This window comes from Embiotoca jacksoni, unplaced genomic scaffold (genome assembly GCF_022577435.1).
Source record: "Embiotoca jacksoni isolate LCO1_2020_lvr unplaced genomic scaffold, fEmbJac1.0.p SCAF_4, whole genome shotgun sequence".
Lineage (NCBI taxonomy): Eukaryota > Metazoa > Chordata > Actinopteri > Embiotocidae > Embiotoca > Embiotoca jacksoni.
The window spans coordinates 8,860,676-8,880,774 of NW_027185392.1; the positions used below are offsets into that span (position 1 = coordinate 8,860,676).

At 41.8% G+C, this 20,099-nt stretch overlaps 2 protein-coding genes across 14 annotated transcripts in view; both read right to left on the reverse strand.

Moving 5' to 3' along the window:
- grin2bb (glutamate receptor, ionotropic, N-methyl D-aspartate 2B, genome duplicate b) overlaps positions 1-6,822 on the reverse strand; it is a 98,073-nt gene extending 91,251 nt beyond the window's left edge. For 6 of the 10 annotated variants that reach the window (XM_069168226.1, XM_069168225.1, XM_069168230.1 and 3 more), the window contains exon 1: positions 6,080-6,822. The gene's annotated coding sequence lies outside the window, so the exon portion shown is untranslated. Of the gene's footprint in view, positions 1-4,675; positions 4,704-4,763; positions 6,049-6,079 lie in introns of those variants that run through there. The other 4 variants (XM_069168222.1, XM_069168220.1, XM_069168224.1 and 1 more) reach the window with 4 other exon arrangements.
- A 6,274-nt stretch (positions 6,823-13,096) lies between these two features.
- atf7ip (activating transcription factor 7 interacting protein) overlaps positions 13,097-20,099 on the reverse strand; it is a 28,246-nt gene continuing 21,243 nt past the window's right edge. For all 4 annotated transcript variants that reach the window (XM_069167121.1, XM_069167117.1, XM_069167118.1 and 1 more), the window contains 10 exons: positions 18,869-19,050; positions 18,567-18,704; positions 18,371-18,442; positions 18,203-18,279; positions 16,490-16,554; positions 14,971-15,645; positions 14,781-14,882; positions 14,587-14,664; positions 14,297-14,379; positions 13,097-14,015 (listed from right to left, as the gene is read on the reverse strand). In XM_069167121.1, coding sequence (XP_069023222.1) covers positions 13,557-14,015; positions 14,297-14,379; positions 14,587-14,664; positions 14,781-14,882; positions 14,971-15,645; positions 16,490-16,554; positions 18,203-18,279; positions 18,371-18,442; positions 18,567-18,704; positions 18,869-19,050 — 1,931 coding nt within the window. In that variant the 3' untranslated portion in view covers positions 13,097-13,556. The remainder of the gene's footprint in view (positions 14,016-14,296; positions 14,380-14,586; positions 14,665-14,780; positions 14,883-14,970; positions 15,646-16,489; positions 16,555-18,202; positions 18,280-18,370; positions 18,443-18,566; positions 18,705-18,868; positions 19,051-20,099) is intronic.

The window sequence follows — 20,099 nt, forward strand, 5'->3', positions numbered from 1 at the left end:
CTGAGCCAGAGAGAGGCCACAGAGCCTTGATAAAAGATATCCCGATATGTATATAAGATAGGATATCATGTGAGACGATTAATCATACATTAGTCACGAGAGATTTTACCGCAGCATGTAAATCAAGGCATCTATTATTAACTGGTTGTATTGAGGCACTTGTTGCAACTCAGTAAGCTTTTTGGCCTATTTTCTTACTGGACTTTTTAGATAAATGTTGCACCAATGCGATACCTGGATTTTTCAGGTGCTTCATTTGCTGGATTTGTTAACATTTTTTGGTCCATATATTTTAGCCTCACTGATCTTACCAGAAGTAGATTCTATAGTTTTCTCCTATTTTCCTAAAGAATTATTTCCCTTGCACTGGTATCTGCTATTGTTGTTTGTTACTAGGTCATTTAGTTCTATGTTTTTTCACCGTACTGTAAATAATATCACATATTTTTTACAGGATGATTTACTTCCGAGGTTTATGTGGACTTTTGACCTCTCGTAGCATTGAATTTGGATTTTGATTTGGGCTTCCTATGAGTCCCCATTTTGTTTATCTTGTGCCCGCACACTAAGAAGTAGCGAACCACGACGCAACAATGCACCAACAAAGAAAAAACCGCAAGAAAGTAAACATGGATATAGAAAATACTGGATTTAAAATGTTTCAAAAAAAGGGCTGTGTGTTCAAAATTGTTATTTCAATGTTTTTGGTTAGATAAATAATTTTATATTTTTTTCTTTCAAATATGCAACATCTTCAATAACGTGTAACATATGCATTTTCATTGTTTGTACTAAGGAGGGATGTTACAGTCGTTTCCAGGTAGCATCAATGAGGGCAATGATGTTACCGCCCCAAGCAGGATCAGTCTTGAGCGTTGTGACACGTGTCATTATAGATAATTTGGAAGGAAAATAAAGTAAAAACAGCTCGGCTTGAAACAACTGGGTGTCATAATCAGACAACAGGTAAGCATCAAATCTAAAACATATATGCAAGGTACAGCGCACGGGCCAGTTGGATGCAGTCATGCAGATGCATTATTTTGCTTTCCGTGCTTAGTTTTTCAAAACAACAAAGACAGATACAACATAGACTGTAAGAGACATGACACATCAATCTGAGAAAATTAAGAGTACTAATCAGTGCACAATTTAGCTTCAGCAGGTCCACAGAACACCGTACATTATTTTAACTGTCAAACGTTTGAGCCGAGCTAATTGATATTCTTGAGCGGGTCCTCACACTGAAAACAACATCAGAGGTTGATTGTTAAAAGGCACTAAAGCGACCTATATTTACGTATATTTTTACCTCTAGCGGCACGGAGTAATTATAACGAAATAGGAAGTCAGGTGGCAGACTATAAAAAGTGACAGTCTGTGTAGGGATGGTGGCTGGGCAGGAGGGCTGCACATTGAATTTTGTCAGAGATTGCCGTGCGTCCCCGTGTGAAACCAAAAGTCAACGTTAATATATTTTTACATATGCATTTAGCTTATGTTTTGTCATGTATGTTATATAATCTATGTAACAAACATAGTTATTTAAACCCACACCTAACCAAGAAGTTTTCGTGTCACAACGTTAACATGACAAGATATGTCGGGTTTGCCAGTCGTTTCTACTCTCCAATGGTCAAATAAACTATTCCGCCATGTAGGTGTGAGAACATGTTAGTGCTACAGAGGGAGATAAAAACACTCATAAACAGTATGTAATTTTGGGAGTCATTAGAAATTGACCTATCGTGTCATATCAGCATGAGGATGTGTTATATTTCCAAAGACTTCCCAAGAAACAGATAATTAGCACACATCATTGAATGTGTATAGATAATTGTATAATTGTAAATGATCTGTTTTCAACAAGAGAAATTCTAAATTGAAATATTTTCTACTTTAATTAGCCATTAAAAACCTGATGTTCGAGCATAATTGGTCTAAGCTTTCATGCTATACAAGTGTGAAGTATATATATATATATATATAGTATACAGTATGTGTGGAAATAGAATTTTCTTTTTTTTTATCGTAGCTGCAAGTCGTTATTCAAATTAGTAAATGAATGAGTGCATTTACTTGCATTTGTTTATTAAACAGTATTGGATATGCCTTTGTTTCCTTACAACAAAAATCTCCACCAGAGTAAAAATTAGTGGCATTTGGAGCTGATTTACTTTACAGTTGATGTTGGTAAAGTTCAATAGACTGCATACTTAAACAGCGATAAGGGCCCCAATTAGGTTACTATGCTATGACAAAACAAGTTTCTAAGAAGAAAAAAATGATCTTGTTCTTTTCAAAAGTGATTATTTGGTTGTTTTTAAGGTCAACTGATTATCTTTGGATTTATGTCTGTTGGCAAGAAAAATAAACAAGCCATTTAACATTATCACTTTGTACTATGATTAATATTTTTGCCTATTTCCTGACATTTTAAAGACCAAACAATGAATTAATCAAAGAAATAACAGATAGCTCAATCTATAGTAAAAATAGGTGTTAGAAGGAGCCTTAGTTATGTATGTGTTGTCTACTATTTCAGCCTTTAAGTGTTTAACAGATTAAGGAAGGTGTCATTTTTATTAATACATGCTCACAAGGATATATCTGTTTTAGAGAGCATGTGTATATTAATCTGTGTATTTTAAAGAAGTCGGATATGTAGGTACACAGCTTAAGGAAAATTGTCAGGGGATATCTGCATGTGTGGAATTTAATCCTGTCTGGCAGTATAATGAATTATTCATTTAACAAATTTTATTTACTAAAATCCATCTTTCTCTCGGATTCCTTCAAAGTATAATTATCTCTGACTCTCATTGTAGTATGATACTGATAGCTAGACTTGTGCAGAATAATGCAGCATATCCTTAAATAAACCTTTTGCATAAAACAACTGAATACTACTTGTTTGTTTATGTGTTTAATTCCCAAACTATGAACCAAATGCATTTCAAAATACTGAATTATGAAATTCCAGAAAGACATTTTGTGGATGTAAAGGCTTTTATGTGTGTGTACGTATGTATTGAAATATAAACATTTCACTTCCTCCCTTCAGTGAATTCTCAAGCATTTTTTCATTCTAATTCAAACAGGCAACCCTCTTGGATTCTTTTATTTTCATGGTCATGTTTGAATATGAAATAAAGGGTTTTGTGTTTCTGAAACGTACAGTATTTAAAGATCTCAACAATATTAATGCAACGTTAATGACTCCTCTTTTGAACATAAATCCTTCATTACTGGCTGAAACCCAAGAGGTGAGAGCGCCCTTTAAGCCCATTTAAACCAATGTGTGCTCACAGCACGGCAACATCTCACCATTCATATGAAAGATACCCTGAATCATTTAAACTGTTTGGCTCAGAGATGTTCAGTTCAAATCTACTTAAAAACTTTTTTAGGGCAGGGCCCCATATTTTCACTCTGTTAATGGAGAATATTTAAGAAGAAGCCGCCACAAGATCCTTGTTATGTTTTATGCTTGAATATGAGCAATTTCTTGAAATATACTTTTTTAAAAGATAAAAAAAAAAAAAAAACATAAACAAGATTTATGTGCAAAGATAAAATTGAAATAAATTGCTTTTTATGTGTAAACAATAAAGAGTGAAATCACTTTGCTCCTGTTCTGTCTGATGCTGCATTTGAATCATCTTTGGGGTAATTATGTCAGTATTAAGTAGCAATTTTGGTTGACAAGCTAATTTGCTAACAATTTTAATGCTAAATGATACTTCACAGTTGAGCCTCTGGTTGTGGAAAGGTGAACACTTTGGAAACATGTGATGCACTCAGAGATATACAGCCCATTATGTCATCTATATCATACAGTGTACTCATTAAGGTCATGCTGGACAGTCTGATACGGCAAAACTGGTGTATGAGTCACATTAGATCTGACATGTATTCATTTTCAGGGATCTGTTGGAAATCCATCTAGCAGGAAACAAGATGAAATGTAATGGAGGAGGTGGAAGAGGAGGAGGACACCAGCGTGGCATTGGTTAACAAACCTCAACCAACTGATTTTCACAATAAGGAGGTCTAAAATAAATAGATGTAAATACATGCACCTGCACACTGCACTGGACTAATTGAGTGAGTCAACTGATGTAACCTGATGGCGAGAGATTTCATCAAATTAACAAAGTACTTGGGGTTGGTTTCTGCCATAATAAATCTCTTTTGCTCACAATCCCCATTGAAGACAGTGATAATCAAAGGAAGTGTGAAATTCATCGAGATACAATAAGAAATATATAATAAATGGATAAAGATCAAAGGCATGGCCTGATAAACAACCAATTAGTCACAGCAGAGTGAAGAGAGGTTTAACAGTGCAAGCAAATGTGGTGGAAAATATAAAATACCCTTCACAGAAAACCTGCTGATGAAGGTTTACGCAGAATACATTTCCATCAGTATCATGCAGACATTCAAATGTACACACACACACACAGATACACACACAGATATACACACACACACACACACACACACACACACACACACACACACACACACACACACACACACACACACACATACACACACACACACACACACACACACACACACACACACACACACACACACACACACAAAACACATGCCCACTCTTGCTCTGTCAGCTGTACCCTTGCACACACACATTCAGGGCACACACCTTCTGTTCATGCATGTGCATACGCTCACTTGCGAAGAAGAAGAAGAAGAAGAAGAAGAAGTGAGAGCTATATTAATTCACTACTCACCTAATTAACTCTTTTCTGTAACACATAATTTATGGACTGTAGTGGAGATGTTTTACAGAGGAGCAGAGTTGAGACACAAAAGCAAAGACAGAGCAAAGCAAGTGGTCCTTCATATTCCTTCAAGATGACATCCCACTCTCAGAAGAATCAAGAAAGAGGGATTTATTAAGCCCCTTTATCAGTCCATAAGCAGGGGGTGGGCGTGGAAACTAAAGTAGCTGCTGTGGGCCTATGCTACTAGGCATAATTTTCACCTTACGGTTGAGCGCACAGGCAATTTCAGGTAAATGTCCATGTGTATATCAGCTAACAGACTAAAGCTTTAAAACCGCCACTAGAGACGAAGCATCAAACAAAACATAAAGGAAGGAGGGAAATGTGACACAGGAGAAGAGAAAGGTAGTGGTGAAATGGGATGTTAAGTTCTATCTGTTTTTATCTGTCTATCAGTCTGTCTCTAGCTGCAACCTGCACATGCTGTCTATGACACTTCAAATCCAGCACAAGGCATGACCGACTTTAATTCACTGATCAACATCCGGCAAATGGAAATCGGTCTACCTTGCCTGACGAGGATGAGAATGAAGACAAGTGGACAGGGGAGAGCTTCAGGAATAAAAAATGGCCAGATCTGGGTGAAAGGGGGAGGAAAATTGAAAACATGCAGAGGCACGGGAATTCATCTCTAAGAAATATCTGTATGTCTGTGTGTGTGTGGGATGGGAAGGAGCAGAGCGGCAGTAAAGGAACTAATGGCTGCTGATGGACTGGCAGAATGAAAATAAGCACAAATCAAGCATGAAATGGGATACACTCGTAATGACTTGAGATGGCCATTAGCTCCAAACTCTGAATGCAGTTCAATAAATAACGTGACGGGAATATCATTTACTTTGGACTAAATATCCTCAACTTTGCCAAATGTTTCCCAAAGAAATTTACAAAATTACACCAACGTGACTGGAAAGTGTTCTGATTCTCTCTCAGGACTAAACTTAATTTTGAACAACAGGTTGCAAATCCAATTGATGTCTTTAATGTAAATGTAAAAGGGGTCACAACATGTGGACAGATAAAGAGATTTCTCAAAGACAACAATTAAAAAAGGGCGCAACTGGCCATGATGAGAAGGACAGATGAGGGAAAGGACGTGAAAACGGTGTGAGACCAGACCAATATCAACTCACTGAACACTCTTCTTTTAGTTTAGTGTGCGAGTGCATGTGTGTGTTAATGTGTGTTTTATGTATACGTAAAGCACACACAAATACACACAGACAGACAGATAGACAGACACTAAACAATAGTTAACCTACCTAGAGTAACATTTAAGATTCCCGCAAGAGTGTGATGCAAAGAAAATGGGTGTGGAGGGACCAAAAGAGAAGGAAAAGAAAAAAAAAAGAAAAAAAAAAAGAGTCATTCATGAGGAGGTTTTTTTTTTAGTTGTCTTTGAAGAAAATTCATCCAAGTTCATTTAACATCAGACTTTAGAGACAGAAAGAGGCGTCGGATGGGGGAGGATGAACTGGTAGCAGCAGTTAAGACATGAAATGGCAAGGAGGGACTGACAGGAATGGTATGGTTTGGTGAAAGGGAGGGAAGAGTGGAAAGGTGGAAAGAAAGGATAAAAATGAAAACTCCCCCCTCTTTTCCCCTTTCTCTCACTCATAAATATAAGAAATTATACACCAGGTAGATGGAGAAATAGATGAGGAGGCAAATGATGGAGAGAGAGACTATATGAAAAGATGAAGCACCTCCCAGCACTGCGATGAGGAATAAGAAAAATATAAAACGAAAGAAAAAATTGAATACTCCAAAGCCTTCCGTTTTTGCTCTGTTTAGTGAGGCGAGGGGGGGGGCTCTCAGTTGTATCCCCCCTCTCTCTGCAACTGGTCTGTCTTCTTTTATCTTCTGTCCTCAAAGCAAGATGCTACCTTCCCTTTAGATGAGCTGTAACCCTTTGCCAACTCAGCTGTTGAGACAGGGCACTCAGGCTGGCTGCATGGCTGGGTGCTGATACGCAGAGATACAGAGTGTGGAGCCGAAACACACCTCCGGCTGGCGAAGAGCACAACTCAAACTGCAAATCACTTGCTCTCCTCCCCTTCTGAGAGAGAGAGAGAGAGAGAGAGAGAGAGAGAGAGAGAGAGAGAGAGAGAGAGAGAGAGATGGAGGTGGGTCCCTCTGTAGGATTTTGAATTAGAAAGACGCTACAGTAAACATGGGCTGCTGCAACAATTGTCAAGAAAAATGTTTCATTAAACGGAGCAATGGCTCCCTCTGTTGTTGCTGCGTTCACAGATGAGAATAAAAAGGAAACTATGAGGTCTAATTGGAGATTAGTTACTTGGCAGGGGTGGAGGAGGAGGAGGAGGAGGAGGGTGGAGGTATTCAGAATCCTCACTTGAAGAAGCAAAACTGTAAAACAATACTGCAATGCAAATAAAAATGCCTGCGTTTAAAACTTTAAGTGGGCTACATGAGTGTTATTAGCAAAGCGGTTGTATCAAAAGTGCAAATACTCAATGCACGGAAAGTCTCCTGTGAATATGCAATACTGACTTACATTATGAGATTATTCTTATTGATGCATTAATATGTACGTGGACCTGATTTTTGTAAATTAATTTGTTTGTATCTGCAACTAATGGTTATTTAAATTTGATTAACCTTGAATCCTAAGTTATAAACTTTCATATGTGTTGTGTGTAAAAACTGTCAAAATGAAATAGAGCATAAAGTTCAATATTTCCTTCTTAAATGTCGTAAAGTACAAGAATAAAACGGTATAATAGGAAACTACTCTAGAGAAGGACCTCAAAGTCACATCTAAAACTAAATATAACGAATTACATTGCACCACTGTAACTATGGGTTTATAGAACTTAAGAAGAAAAAAAAAAGGTATTTCCTGGTCAAACACTTTTTTTACAGTTTGTTAATTTTTTAAATGCGTGTTGCTACAGATTAGTTTGAGGACATTTTTATTCCATATGTTTTTGGTCAAACCAACAGTTGTCCTTCAGAACAGGATATATCCCGGCATCGGTTCAGTGAGGGTTAATTCCTGTATACCTATTTGACAAATACTACTAAGTAAGTAAGGTTTTGAGTTAGGCTACTAGTAACAAGAGATGATTCACGGCAGACATTCTGGCTCTTCGTTCAGCAGGTAAACACAGGTATGTTCATGACGGCTGCGTTCCACTTACGAAGCTCTTGCTTTGGTGGAGAAGCGTTTGACCCCGCCCACATTGAGCACCGCCCCGGTCCGAGTACTGCAGTCAGGGATACTTGCTTTTGTGCACGCTGGTTCACTTTGATAACTTAACTGGACACTTATTATAACTGAGTCACACTAATACACTTGTGCTTAAATTCCAGCCAAAAACGTAAATAAAATAAACAACAAACAAAATGCAGACCAAACTCATAAATTCACATTAGCGTAATCATGATGATTTTAATAATATTTTAATAATGATTATAGTTAATAATATCATTGACAAGAACAACAGTGTATTATTATTATTATTATTATTATAATAAAACAATACACTGTTGTTCTTAATAATAAACTTTATTTATAGATCACCTTTCAAAGCCGAGGTTACAAATTACAAGTTAAAAAAAACAAAAATAAAACTATATTAAAATTATATAAAAACCATAAAACACACAACGGGTTACTCGGGATCAGACACAGAATCAATAAAACTACACAGGAGGCAAGCATTCACTGGGGTGGAAAGTGCTTGTGAAACAAGTGGGTTTTTAAAAGCTTCTTAAAACGATCTACTGAATCTGCTTTTCTAATAAGGGGGGAAGATGGTTCCAGAAGGTGTTGAGGCCATGGGACACTACAACAACAATATTATTAATATTATTATTAATAATAATAATAATAGTAGACTATTGACAAAGTGACAAGGTGTAACAAATATACACTGTATAAGTGGCTTTAATGTGTGACAACTGTGGCCAATGCGGAAGTGCCTTAAACTGCAATACCACAGAGAGCCACTAGGGCCACAAGTCTTTATGGTGTCATTCGCTAAAGTCACTCTTATTAGTTGTTCAGCTGAAAATAATCACCTCATTCATTCAATATTAGGCCTCAAAAGCAGTATGTTTGAGTATGTCTATTTGATTGACGGGCCTGTGCACCACAGGACACTACAAGCATCCACATATCACGTAAACCTGAATACAGCACTCAGGTTTACGTGCTATGTGGATGCGTGTAGTGTCCTCGGGTTCTCAAGCAGATTGAGTCAAATTCACCAGCCGCTACTCCCCAGCATGTTCAAATATGGTCACTTCTGGTTCAAAAATAGCAAGATGGCGACAACCCTAATGCCGAATTAGAGGCTTCAGACTGGCAGTTCGCAAACCAATGGGTTACATTAAGGTTGATTACAATTTTTCAAAGTTATAGGTCTGACAATTAGTCAGTGTGGCATGAGTTTTCCCGAGGAGGGCAAGCAGTGTGATACAACGATAATCTCAGCATAGCGTCCCTACACATCATCGAGCTCCCCTCCCAGTTCTGGCTCCAGGAGGGTGTCCCGGTCTCCCCAATTCAGGCAAGGTTACCCAGTTCCGATGAGTGCCTTCCATCAGGGCATTTTGAATCACTTTTTGTCTGGCCTGTTCACTGGGACCAATTTGCCTTTGGAGACCTAACCAGGCACTATTGCTCCCGACAACACGGCTCCCAGGATTACTGAGACACACAAACCATTCCACCACGTTAAGGTGTCGATTCTTGGGAGAGAGTTGCATTCTTTCTGGCTTCATAATCCCTGTCTCTTGCTTCATGGGCCCCTTTATCCAAGCCCAAGAGGTCTCATTGTAAATGCCCGCCAGCCGGTCCTCTGGTTGCTGCTATTTAGGGCAGCCTTCTGGCTGACTACACACGGCAACCTGTGCAACTGAGGCTTTGGAATATGACCCAATTGGATTCCATGTCTCTCGCTTCCCCTTTGGATGCTAGAAAAAGTTCTCCAAATGTGTTTTCGACTTGAGTATAAATACTTTCCTTGAAGGCGTCTCAACTGAACATACCGAGTTGTTTCTCAGAACATATCTACGTTTTCCAGGCCTCCTCAGTTGCCTCCTTCACCCCCCAAGTTCAACTAAGGAGAAGATAATTATTACCAGACCAGACCAAGTCATCAAGGTGTTTGTTAAGGGATATCCACGACCAGCACAGGACAAAATACCGATACATATTAAAAACTGGCCTTCCAGTAAACCCCCAGCAATGACGAGCTCTAAAGGAACGCAAACAGAGACCCAAGAAGACTGAACACTTTAAACTGCTGTTCAACTCATAGGCAGAATTACAGCTTACATGAAGGTGGTGCCTCTGACGTGGCATTACTAAGATGGAGACAAATGATTATTCCCAAGTCTGCTGATGCCTCTCACCGTGGATGGAGCAATTCTGATGCCGTCCCAAAGAAATGGCTGATGCAACTGAAAGGCCCTGTCCTGTCTGGAAACCCCCCAAAAGTCTGGCTCCTTGTGTGTGGCATTGTCTGCATGAATGTAGAAACTGGCGTGGAATGAGCCTGCGATTAACTTTACTCTCCTCCTGTCTTCCACACAGCTTGGTCTTTGCCTGTCCCCCAGCTAGGAAGACCTTCACCGGTTGTTCTATCCGCCAGCCTTTTATCTGGACCGTTATCAGCAAGCTTTCCTGGAGCCTGTTCTGGTGTTCTGAACTCGCCGACCCATCAGTGGATCAGCGACACCCTGAGTTCCAAAAGGCATCGTCTTCCAGCATTTACACCAATGCAGCACTTTTGGTGCTTTATGTCTCTTCGCAGCCTGGTAAACCAGTCTCTCTACCGTCAAACACTTGCAGTCATTCAGTTAGCCGGACTGCCTTGCCTCCCGGTTGACTCCGCGTTTCTGCAGTAAGCTTTCTACGTTGTACTCCAGTACTCCAAACTGGAGGTGAACTTCTTTGTTACCCACCAGTTCAGTTCCCCAGGCCCTCATCATTCAGTGTCCCTGACACTCTCAGGTCCTGCAGGTGTAGCTGTCTGAGCCTGCCTCTGTTCCTGTTCGGGCATGTTATGCTGCCAGTCTATCCATGAACCGCCATCTACTGTTCTGCCTGTTCCTAAATAAACAGTATTTCTCTATCACACCCCATTTCTGCCCCCTAGCTGTTCATGTCTCTCTGTCAGGTTTTATACTAACCCCCTTTGTCAGGACTTGTGGCCACTTCCTGGCCAGGCCTTGTTTCTGAGGCAGTGGCAGTTTCTGTCTCAGTCTGAGCCAATTTCTATTTGTTTCTCTATGTCCCAGCTCAGTGTAGACTGTTCTGTACCTCAAACTCTGCACTCAGAACATTAGTCTGTCACTCTTTTAGTTCCTGTACCTCGTCCACTGCCATTGTCTGAATTACTTTTTGTCAGAATTGTTCCATGTTTTTTGTTGTACTGCTCTTCCTTAGCGTCGACTCTAGTCTGTCTCTCTGTTAGATCCTATACCAACATAACTTGACACCCCAGATGGTTTGGGTCGTCACTGAGAAATCGAGAAACTAGTCGTTAAAGGGCAGGCATTTTCAACCAATCATAATTGCTCTTTTCAAATTTACAGTTGCTCCTCGCTGTTGTCACACATAAACCACATGTGTAGCTGCCAGTTGCCAGTCCTCGTAGGACGCAGATCGGTCTAATGCCAGCTAGAATCCTACTGCCTTGCAAGTAACTCCTACCTGGTCCTCTGCCAACGTCTGGATTACTTTTAGTAAGAACTGTATCAGTTTCTGTTTCTCTGTGCTTTTTCCGATCCACAACTACAGTCTGTTGTTGGTGGCAGGCTGCGTTTCTCCTTTCTGTGTTCTTCTTCTCTCCAGTTTGCTCCAATATAAGCCAGCCGATATGGATCCAAGATTACTCTTCGGTAGACCAGTTTCCCTAAAACTAATCCCCGAGCTACTCAGACTTCCAGTTTCTCCCTTGGTTTTGGTCAGGCTGTATGGGGAGCTGGGAGAGACAAATGCTGCGCTCCATTTACCTCCAAAGTCAGAGGTCGGAGGTCGGAATGACGTCACACCGAAGTTGACCGCGTTCCAGTACAATAAATGAGAAAAGTCAGATTAGCGATCATTAGCACACCAGTTGCAAACGACGCATCACACGGTATTTTGCGCATACAAACACCATAGTGACACATCCATTTGTAGAAGTTGGACAGTAGGGTGTGTTTTTGACTGATTTAATGGGACATAAATGCTAATAAAGAGTATTACTTCAGTTTATGACTAAAGTTTTCACCACTGTTGATGTGAAATCCAAGGTGGCATTCCACTTTGAATTTCCCGCTGGGATCTCGTAAAATGGGCCCGCGTACACGGCCCAGCACCCCGGGTTGGTTGTTACCTTGTGGGAGGGTTAGGATTAGGGATAAGGTCAGCATTCTATGTATTCCCAGTGATCTGTCTACGCTGTCAACTTGGTTTGACGCTGAACAGCACTGGCCCGGAGTTTCAAGCATATAGGGGCCCAGCAATGGCATTTAGTGGTTAGCCTCAGTGACCCATCTGTGGACCATCTAGCCACCCTCCCAAGAAGGTACTGCCTTTCTAGATCCGTGAACGTTTCCATCTGTTTCTCTTGCACCGCAGTGAGCCTCCTAACAGGAGCACGTGTCCAAATATCACACACTAACACATCAAAATATTTGGACAGGGTTGTTTGCTTTAACACCAGCAGACTGTGCTGTCTAGTGATTTTTAAAGCTGACAGCTTCCTTTTAGTTTTCAAAAGACCATATTGTCTGACATAATATATTGTGCACATTCATCAAACATGATAATGCATCAAGCTTTTCAGTTTTACTAACCCTATGACTTTTGACCCGTCGATCTTTTCCTCCACAATAGGAAAACTGCTTTTATTGCTCTCTGTATCACGTTAAAAAGCAGCGGATGAGAAATATGCGAGACACTGATGTTCCCTTGTCTGTGTTGACGAGGAGGATGAATACTGTAGATAATCGGTAATGTTAGCAGTTCTGCAGCTCATAACTGGCTGCCAGGTATGTAGAGAAAGCGTGGGATTTCTGGATCACTGTATGAGGGAAATACAAATTATTCAGTATTTCTGTGCAAAGTAATTTGTGTCTACTTAACCTGGTAAAATATGAAATTTTGTTTGTTAGAGACGTCTCCTTATCCCGTTACCAAAGTGCCAATGTCTCTGAGTGGCACTGTTGCATCTGAGGTTCTGGATTAACGGTGAAATGAGCAGCTATGGACTGAACAATGGGCTATTTAATGTGTGACAAACTTGATTAGCCTAGACTTTAATAAAACCTTTTATTATGCTTGTCAAAGTCTGCATGTCAGACAAAACTTACAAAAGTTATTATCCCATTTCTACCACACATTTTTACATTTCTGTGCAATTGAGTTTACATGAATAATCCTGTCACTTATCCTCAAGTAATGAAAAAAGATCTGGTTTTGTGTAACAGGATTGAACAACATAAATATCTGACTTGGTAGAGGAGCAAAGTAATTCAATTATGTACACAACAGCTTAAGTCACAAAAAATACATTACATACAATGAACTAGACAAAACCAACCGTCTGCGGCTTCAATTCTCCTTGTCAGTTAGTAGTCCAGCTGTTATGCGGAGACATATTTACAGATACTGTAGGTATTCAGCGCACAATATTTGAGTTTCTAACACAAAAAAAAACAAGTAAGAGAAGTCATAAACTTTCAAAAGGCAAAAAATTGTTTCTGCTCCTTAATGGTTCAGCTAGAGTTGGGGTGGATGACATTTGTGCACTGAGGTTCGCAGAAAGCGCCAAAGCGTCCATAGATGTCTTTGGCTCGAACAGCAAAATGGTACGTGGAGCCCGACTGGAACTGGGTGAGTGTACAGGCCATAGGTAGAGGAAGGGCCTTCACCTCCCCAATCTTCTTCCAGTGCTGTTGAGCTGCATTGCTGTTTGAATTGTCTTGATGGAAGGCATAAAGGTGATAGCATTCTACAGCTGCACAGGTACGATCAGTCTCTGACACACACCAGGACAGCACGATGCCGGTCTGACTCGGCACCAGCTTCAGCTGAGGTTGTTGAGGAGGCGAGGTCCGTTCGGCCTCTGGGGGTAAACGCGGCGGTGCGGGTGCAGCGGGGAGAGGCGGGAGTGACACGCCGATGCCCCGGGTTGGTGCAGCAGTGGTTCCAGTACGGGATTTCACTGAAGAGTCCTACAAGAGAGAACGTTGGTGTCATGGCTTGTTCTTTTCAAAAGCAGCGCACGGTCATTTCAGTCAGTCCACGAAGGTCAGTGGAAACGTTTTTCACCTTGAGATCAAATTCTTTCAAACGCTCGAAGCTTTTTGTCGTGAAAAGAAGTCCGATCAGGACTAACCGTGGCTTTATAAACGGTGTGTCAGCAGAAGATCCACGGCTTTCGCATCATGTGCAAGAAACAATTACCCAACACTTCAAATATAGAAATATGTAAAAAGCAGTTCCAATTCCTCACCAGTGGGGGGCGGTGATGTACCGTTGCTTGAGAGTTGCTGGAGGAGTTCTGATTGCTTTGAGGGGAGGACCTTGCTCCTGCAACTGAGGAAAAGGAAGCATTAAAGTTACAGTGCGTATAATCTAGCGGTAAAGACAAAATAAATGTTTTTAAAATTTTAAATTAAGATATCTTTTTATTGACCAATAATCAGCATCAAGTGTTAAGAGATTATTTATTGATTTGTCACAATATCACATGCGTGCACAAAATCCTCCGTCCATGCCGTCAATGTAATTTGGTGTGTTTACTGTTAGGAATGCTGATGACTTGGTGAGAACGTGGGGTAGATGTGGGAGTCACAACAGTGGCACTCTTCACTCCGGTCACTAAAGAGCACACAGTACGACACCATTAGCCTGAAGGCTGCCTTCCAATACGTTCTGTTTACTATGTCAATTCATGTTACTGCGTGTGAAAATAAGAGCCCCGACTCAAGTCTTACCTTGCACATCATCATCATCCTCGGTGAGATCGATGACCGAGCCTTTGGGTCGTCCCGGTGGCACGGCCGCTTTGGAGGGAGTGGTTCCTGTAGCTTGGTTGTCTAAGGAAGACAGAAAATGTTCATTAAGAGATACGTTTAAGAAAAGAAAAAGCCAAGAAAGCGTCATTGTTTTTGTTTTAACCCCCACCTGTCTTTGATGTCAGAGATGTCCCCTGTGGAGGTCCTGGAGCAGTGGAACCTGTTGCTGCCGGTCCAGAGGTCGCAGGTGAAGAGACTGAAGACATAGCACCGACGACAGAGACGGACTGGGCCGGTGTCCTGGCGGTGGTCACAGACACCCCAGCATTGGGTGTAGTTATCCCCCCAGCGCCCCCTTGGTATACAGCTCGGGCCAGAGATATCTGTCCCGAGGACATCTGACTAGAGGCCTGGAGGGCCGGGATAGTGGCGGCAGCAGCAGCAGCAGGGGCTGAGACTGTTGCCGTGGAAGTGGAAGGAGCAGGGGCAGGCTTGAGTATAATGGTGGCGGTGGAAGCAGTGGTTTTGGCCTTGTTGAGTTGGCTGACTGCAGACAAAGAGGAGACAGGGATGTTGACCAGCGTTCCTGCCTGGCCGTTCATTGATAAAGGCAGCTGGATGAGGAGCGGCTGGCCCGTGGCCACCATGCTGCTCCCGGTGGCCGTCTTCAGCAGCAGGGTGCCTGTGTGACTCTGAGTGGTGATGGCAGTGGCCAAGGTGGAGGCAACATTAGAGCTGGAGGTGATGAGCTGAAGGATGGGGGCCTGTGGAACCATGGCGGTGGAGGTGGATGTTGGGACCGGAACTGCAGCAGAGGCTGACAGAGCGGGTTGTGCTGGGAGTGCTAGGGATAAAAGGAAGTTTGTTTCAGAAAGGGACATGGGGTGTCACCGAGATGTCGGAATAACCTGCAATCTGTGCAGCTTTACTCCGTTCAAGTCAAGACGGACCGCCATTACTACATCCATCCATCCGTTTATTGCTAGTAACGGTCATAGCAGGTAAAACCTATCCCGGGATACAATGAGCAAACAACATGTAAACATACAGCACCCGGCATGCAGACGATTTCAATCCCACTCTTCCATGAGCCTCCGGCAAAACTTAAAAGAATAAGGTCGGCGATTTTCCGCGTTCGTTATCGCCCATCAATCCGAGACCAAAACCAACTGCATTCGTTCATCTCTTAATTCTTCAGCCGGTCTTTGGCTCGCAGTCTTACACAGATGTTTCACAAATAAACACTTGTATTTTAAAAACGGGGATCAGAAATTCCCAATAGCAGCTGAGCTATGTTTTTTTTTGGTTTTTTTTTACTAACTCAAACAAGAGTTCTCATTGAGGAACAGACACAGATTTGGTATGTTTGTAAGTATTTACACTAGAAAGACAGCGGGCAGTTTGTTGGATTGAGTCAAAATAAACTGCAGAGCTGATGTTAATGAGAATTGAAGGAAATCGACCCTCAATATTTCGCTGCAATGCCAATACAGCTCGTTGTTGGTTTTAGTCTTTTGAAAGAAGCTTTCAGAGAGAAAACATGCAAGTTCTACGGGGAAGCAAGGCGGGGACTGAAAACCCCCAACTTTGTTGGACATGAAAACGCGAACCAGAGTGCCACTGGTTGTTCTATTAAAAAGAACAGACCTGCACAACATCCAGCATAAAGAAAAACTCTTGCTACTCACCTGCTGCGCTGGACGAGGAAACGGTTGCAGGAGTCTGCTTTACCTCCATGAAAGTCTGGACTGGCCTGTTTAGAAAGATTGCTTATACTTAGAGCTTTTGACACTTGAAGCTGTTTATGTCCATGACAGGATGACGACTGAATGCGGTAATGTGCTGACATTTCATTTTATTCCATTTCATACAGTCATCTTTGAAGATTCCAACTTATAATAATTAAATTGCATGTCCGAGTTTTCATTAAAGCGTTTGTCAGTATTTAGAGTTCAATGTTTTCAGCCAACTTTTTGTGTTGAAGTCCCCAGGGATTAATATCCTTTACAAAATGATATTAGTTTTCATGAACAGTGACAGGGATCTAAGTGATTGGAGAGTGATGTTTAGACCAAATGTTTTTATATTTTCTATCAGGCATTATGACAATTGTCCCAGTATGCTTCTGTTCCTGTGACACGAGAGTGTCAAAATGACACGGCAGTTCGCTCATCGTATTCTCGAAAAAATTCCGGTCGTCTCTTCACTCGCAGTATTTCGTTAATGACGTCGCGAATCTCTCTCCATCTTTCACAAGACAGTACGGGGAAGCGACGCTCGATGTACATCCTCATCGCCCTCCTTAAGTTCATGGGCAGCGCATCCTTCCCTAATAATCCAACATAGTTGACCTTCGCGACCCAGTCGCAGTAGACGTCGTACGGGACCAAGTAGCGGAAAATGTACGATGCGTAGCGGTCGGGCCTGGGATTCCCCGAGCTTCTCTTGCAGTTGTGGAACAGCACATTCTCCAAGTGGGAGGAAATAGAGCGGAGTTTAATGTCTGCTCGGCATTTGCCTTCGCTGTATTCTGCCAGCTTTTTTGCCATGGCGATATGGCGTGACGTATCCGTCTCCTCTTCCTCCTCCATTTGCTCTTCATCCTTCTCCTTCTTGACAGACAGTGCAGGAGTCTTACCAGCAGAGGGCGACACCCCCTCTCTGGGTACCTCAGGCTGCGGCCCTACTGTCTGCCGACGGAGCACGCTGTTGGGAGGAGAGGTGCAGTTTTAACTACACACTGCACTGCCTGAAGAAACGCTCAGGCTTCACATTGTAGAACGTCACAAGACTCAGGACCTGGACCCAGGCGGGGTTGCTTTGCAGGTGCAAAACACAGACTGGGGCATGTGTTCGAATAATGGGAACGAAATTAAAGGTTTAAGAGAGTTGATGCTGACAAACCGAACAAGGGACCTGGAATCTTGTTTCCCAAACGAGAATGGATTTGGAAGATGTAAAGATTCTTTAGTCTGTCCTTTGTTTTAAATTCAGTCTCTTGGGATTACAGTTAGCAACCTGGGACAATGTCAACTATTAATGCTGTGAACGCTTCGTTGTGTAGTACTGGCTTCAGTCCGGTATTGTCACGTTCATACAAAAGCCAAATTATATTCACACAAAATATCATCGTGCACAGACTGCTGTATGATTCAAAGATCACATGTTTAAATACACTGATGTTGTGAATTTTGAAAGCTCAAAAGATTTTGGCAAAAATGATAATACGGTCTGACAAGACACGTGAGCTTGCAATCAAGTGATACAAATCACTTCTAAAAAAAAAAAAAAAAAAAGAAAAACCATGGGAACCTCACTGGTAAATTAACACGTTTACATATATAGTACAGTTTGGGTGACAAGGATCTCGATGAAAAATTGTTACGAGTACGGAGACTTACCGCTGAGCTTGCGGGTTGTTTGTAACAGTCGCAGTCTTGGCGGCAGCGGCAGCGGCGGCGGTAACGGCAGCGAGCGCCTGCGAAATCACACGGCCGGCTTTTAAGATGCTGTAGCAACATAGTAGGTGAAAAGACTTGAGCAAATAACAAAAGAAAAACACGTCTTACCTCCTGTTTCCTTTTGTTCTCTGATGCCTGATTGGCCTCACCAAACTTTTTTGCAAGTCGGGCTATCTTGGCCTAAAAAAAAATGGGAGGTGGACTTTAGCTTAAGGCCTTGCTGAATGTGGGGAGAGCACCTCATCATTTTTGCATGTTTTAATAGAAAAATGTACTGCACACTACAATGTTACCAAGTACATACTTGGAGTGTGTTAATGGCGGTTTGGTGTTTAGTGGCACAGTCGATCTTGTCTACTCTGTCCTTCAGCTCTTGGAAATTTTTATCAAAAACTGTCAGCTCCAAAATCCTCAGCCGATCGTCCACTAGCTGTTGCACAATCTGAGGAAGATTATCAGGTAAAGGAATAAAAAAAAAAGAAAAAAAAAAAAAAAAAAAAAGTTAGGAAATTACTGAAGATGTTTTTTAGTATCCAAGCAGAGTTCAGTTGGTTCAGACTTCAGAAAAACTGTAGTCGAAGTGAAAGTGGATAGTTGAATACAAACCTTTTCAAGTTTATGGTGACTGCCAGCTTTTGCAGTGATTTTTACTTCCAGTTGAGCCTCCAGCTCCTCACGCTCCACTTTGGGCCTTTTCCCATCTCTCTGCACAGTTTGTCCATCTTTTTCGTAACCCTCGGATAAAGTGCGTTTCAGTCCTGAGGCCGAGCTCTTCTCCTCTTGCACAGCTTGAGAAACAGAGAACACTTTGAGAAACACGGACTTCTCCCCAGTATGTGCCATTTATTGGTGGAAATGTTTGACACATAGCGTGCCTCCGGCACTACTGTGTTGCAGGTTAAGTCCCGGTCAGCGCCGGCTTTAGAGGAGTTTGTTTGTTTGACTGCGCGCTCACGACTGCAGTCAAGTGTCTGTAGTCAGCTAAGAATGCTTTGGCGCGATTTAACAAAACCAGACCGCATAACAGCGTGTCGCCTCTGGTGAGAACAAGTCCAGCGGACGCACTCTTGTCAAAAACGACAGCCACAACAGGTGCTCACAAACAGTGACGCGTCAACGTAAAGCGGGTTTGTTTGCGGTCATATTTTTCACAGTACTCCGTCTCAAGATCAGAAAAAGTGGGGTTCCCCCCCCCCCCCCCGATATGGAAAAACAAGTATTACTGAGGTACTTTCCAGAACTCGACCCTTTTGAAGGATCAAAGCTCTGAATGTCGTGACAACCGATACGAGGTCGACGCTAAAACTCAGAAAAGCGGACGATGCTCGTTTTTTTTTCCTAAGGTACGAAAAGTACCGACGGTCGCTGTAGAAATCTTTTAAGTGCTAGAAATGGCTTTTAGTGTTGAAGTCACATGATCAGAGACGAGTTGGGGGGAAAAAAACCAAAAACGTTTCGGTTGACTTTATCTTAACATGCTGTCCAAATATTCCCAACCTGAAACGTTACCGTTATTGTTTGTACATTTTCAACAACTGCAGCTGTTGAAGCCGTGCTCCACCCACAACATTCACAAAGCTTGTTTAGGCTAACGCTATCACAGCGAATCACTTGAGATGAGCGGCGCTCTTAATGTCAGCAGGCGCTCAAGTCTGTCAGAAGGCGTTCGTGTATGTCAGCAGCAGGGTTTTAGTGAAATGCAGTAATTTGATTCATTTATTATTTTTGGTATCAACTTCTGTGTGGAGAATCATGGAAATTCAGAGGTGTTGGTGCCGACTTCAAATTTTTTTTTTTTTATATATATATCTCGACATCCCTAGTTCAAAGCAATACG